The 3,079-nt window shown below is 35.7% G+C and overlaps 1 protein-coding gene across 1 annotated transcript in view; it reads right to left on the bottom strand.

The window, feature by feature from the left end:
- Nucleotides 1-724: 724 nt before the first annotated feature.
- plcl1 (phospholipase C like 1) overlaps nt 725-3,079 on the bottom strand; it is a 71,745-nt gene continuing 69,390 nt past the window's right edge. Inside the window, exon 8 of the mRNA XM_059562138.1 lies at nt 725-2,159. Coding sequence (XP_059418121.1) covers nt 1,992-2,159 — 168 coding nt within the window. The 3' untranslated portion in view covers nt 725-1,991. The remainder of the gene's footprint in view (nt 2,160-3,079) is intronic.

Genomic DNA, 3,079 nt, shown 5'->3' with positions numbered 1-3,079 from the left:
ACGTGTTACAAACGCGCGCACACACACACACACACACACACACACACAGTAAAGGGGACAACTATGTTAGTAGCTTTAAGATATAATATCTACAATTCTCTTACATAATTGTTTTTGTTCACTCTTTAGCAAACCATTTGTTTTTTTAAGGAACACTTTAGGAATTAGTACACATTCAGTTCAGACGTGAACACACAAAAACTGTCACAGAACAGGCACTGATAGCTCGCCCTTCAAAAAGAACAGGAAGAGAACAAGGGCACAGACAGAGGAAGACAAAAGTAAACACATAAAAAGTAGTAGAGACCAGTACAAAGTAGAGTAAAAGAGTTCAAAAAGAGAGACACAAAACAGGAAGTTTGCTTATGTGGAAATGTTTTGACTTTTCTCATCCTGTTCATTATCGCTTTATACATATTCACTGTTGTGAATATGCTCATTTGGTCTTCTAAAATGAAATGTCTGACATCATCCAACAGTAAGGGTTTTGCTTAAAAACAACTGCCCGAACCGATCAGGCATCAGATTAATCACATTCAGAACAAGTACCACTGAAACGTCTCACACAAATTTACATTAGCACCCTTGCACAGGTACGTTCACATACACAATATCCTAACACATTAACTTGTCTACCATAAGAAAAATTATATATATATATATATATATATATATATATATATATATATATATATATATATATATATATATATATATGTTTTCCCAAACTCACATATCTAATTTCTGTTATTCTGTTAACGTGAAAAGAAAAAGGTACAATTTCAAAAACTAGTTTATTGTCTGTCTTTGATCGCAGTATACTGCCAATGTATTCCTTGTTTAACACAACACTGTCAAATATTACAAAACAGTTTATACTTTAGATTTTTATCTACTTTAGTTGTTTCAGTGCTTAAATTTTTTTTTTTTATAAGAGTTAGTTTCTTTTTTAATCAAACAATTCTAGCCATGTTTAGTAGCATTTCTGTCTTTATGACAAAAATGTTTAAAAAAATGTGATGACCATACCAGCAGACTCAGAAGTCTTCATCCAATCAAGCCAAGGAATGTGTGTTAGAAAAAAGAGTCACTTTTCACCCAAACTGTAGTTCATAATTTTGTAATATTGTTCCAATCCAAGGTGCTGAACTCCAAATGCATTACATGGTTGTGCGGTGTGACCAGTACTTGTCCTCCCATTAAATAACTGGCTCAGTTAACACTGTTAGGGTGTACCTAGCAGTATTTTAACAAAGCCTTCTTTCATCCTGCATTGTTAATGAGCTTAAGACGATTCATGTCACTGGTGACGACGGAAGATGAGGATATGGTTTCCTTAAATGGAGAAGCACCAGTTATATCCCATACACTTTGGACTGGATAGGGCATGGAGGGAAAAATGGTGCTGTCCTGCTGGTGGGCATCACCTGTCAATCGGTTTGAGTGACAGCAGAGAGGGAGATACAGCCCTGAAGATGATGCAGACCAACGTATTTCTGAGATGTGTCCATGCTAACCTGAGTAAACAAACCGCACACTTTGGTGATTTTGTCATAAACTAGGGGAAAGACTAATGAGTCTTCTGTATTCGACATTAGTTGCAGTTGTAGATTTATACTTTTTTTTCTGCTCGAAAGAACATTTCTAGTCTGTGAACTACAAGAAGTTCTACATTAAAGTCTTCTTAAATATTGCAGGAATGTTTTCTAAATTGTTGACATGAGTCATTTTATATCGCTGAGGAATTCGCTTTAATTCCTTTTACATCCTTCATTCAGTATGTCTTGATAAGAACATTGCTTGTTCTGTCCTCAAATAAAATCTGGTCAATGCTGTGCTAAAACCAAGCACCCACTTCAATAAAGGACAAATGCCTCTACTAGCATCAGTTCATCTGAGACACCACATCTGTCTTTCTGTCTGTCCAACATTCGACCATTCATTCACCCATGAATAAATGTGCTCCCAATGACTGTGCGAGTCTCTGGGGCTCAGCTGCGACCATTGCCATGGCTACTGCCACGTCTGGAGGACAGGCCATGAGGGGTGTAGTGACCGTCAGAGGTCAATGTCAGGCCGGAGGCCTCACAGGCCAATGCCAGCTGCCTCAACGTATCCAGAGCATCTATCTTAGCACTTCGTAGGAGGTCGCACTGACCCTAAAAAAGAGAGACATGAATTACATAAACTGGGTTTGTTGTAAAGTTACACATCAGTTAGTTTTGGAACATGAATTTGATTTACTGTTTCAGACAGGCTCACAGTCTGTGCATTAGCTGTGGGAATTTTTCTGACTCTTTATGCAGATTACACTATTACACCAGTAGGTGGAGACAAATGACGAGTCTTTATGAGTGAATCATGGAATCACTGAATCATTTTTAGATTTGTTTAAAAGCACTGATTCATTCAGGAATGAATCAAGTGACTGTCTTTGACTTACTAAATCATTCACTAAACCAATAAACCACTTCATTTCATAAATCTTATTTTCATATATTTAAAAAAATGTTTTCCCTCAAATTTGATTTAAAATGTTATAACTCAGTCTAAATATATATAGATCCCTGCCCTAAATTTTTTACTTTTCCAATAATCTGATACACTTGGATGCATTTCACAGTACAGATAAAAATGATCTTTCACTATTTTTATCGAGACTTATCAACCTGAAAGAAAACCAGCACTGCACAGTATTTCATATACAAGTCACAGAAGCAAACATTTGCCTGTTGGGAAATGGTCATGAAAACAAAGATTTTTAAACAAAAACATTTTATTAGTGGACCTCACTGAGAAAAACGTATTCATTAAAAAGTATGTCCTTTTCAAAGGATATAGAAGATTTATCGACTAAAGCTCTAATACAGTGACTATTAATAGCCAAACAAGACTTTGAAAAGACATGGATTTTCATAGCTTTTATTGTAATGTCTTTTGTTTGTAGTCCCAAGTGTAAGGTAAATGCTTTTGCACTATCATTTTATGATTATAAACCATAAACTGTGTAAACATCAAATGGTACTGAAACAAATTTCCAACCAACAGCGCACGCTGTATTTATAAGGTCAAATGACTT

Source organism: Carassius carassius, chromosome 11, assembly GCF_963082965.1.
Source record: "Carassius carassius chromosome 11, fCarCar2.1, whole genome shotgun sequence".
NCBI lineage: Eukaryota > Metazoa > Chordata > Actinopteri > Cypriniformes > Cyprinidae > Carassius > Carassius carassius.
Note: the sequence above shows the minus strand (reverse complement) of the source record. Positions and strands in the feature narration are given on the sequence as shown.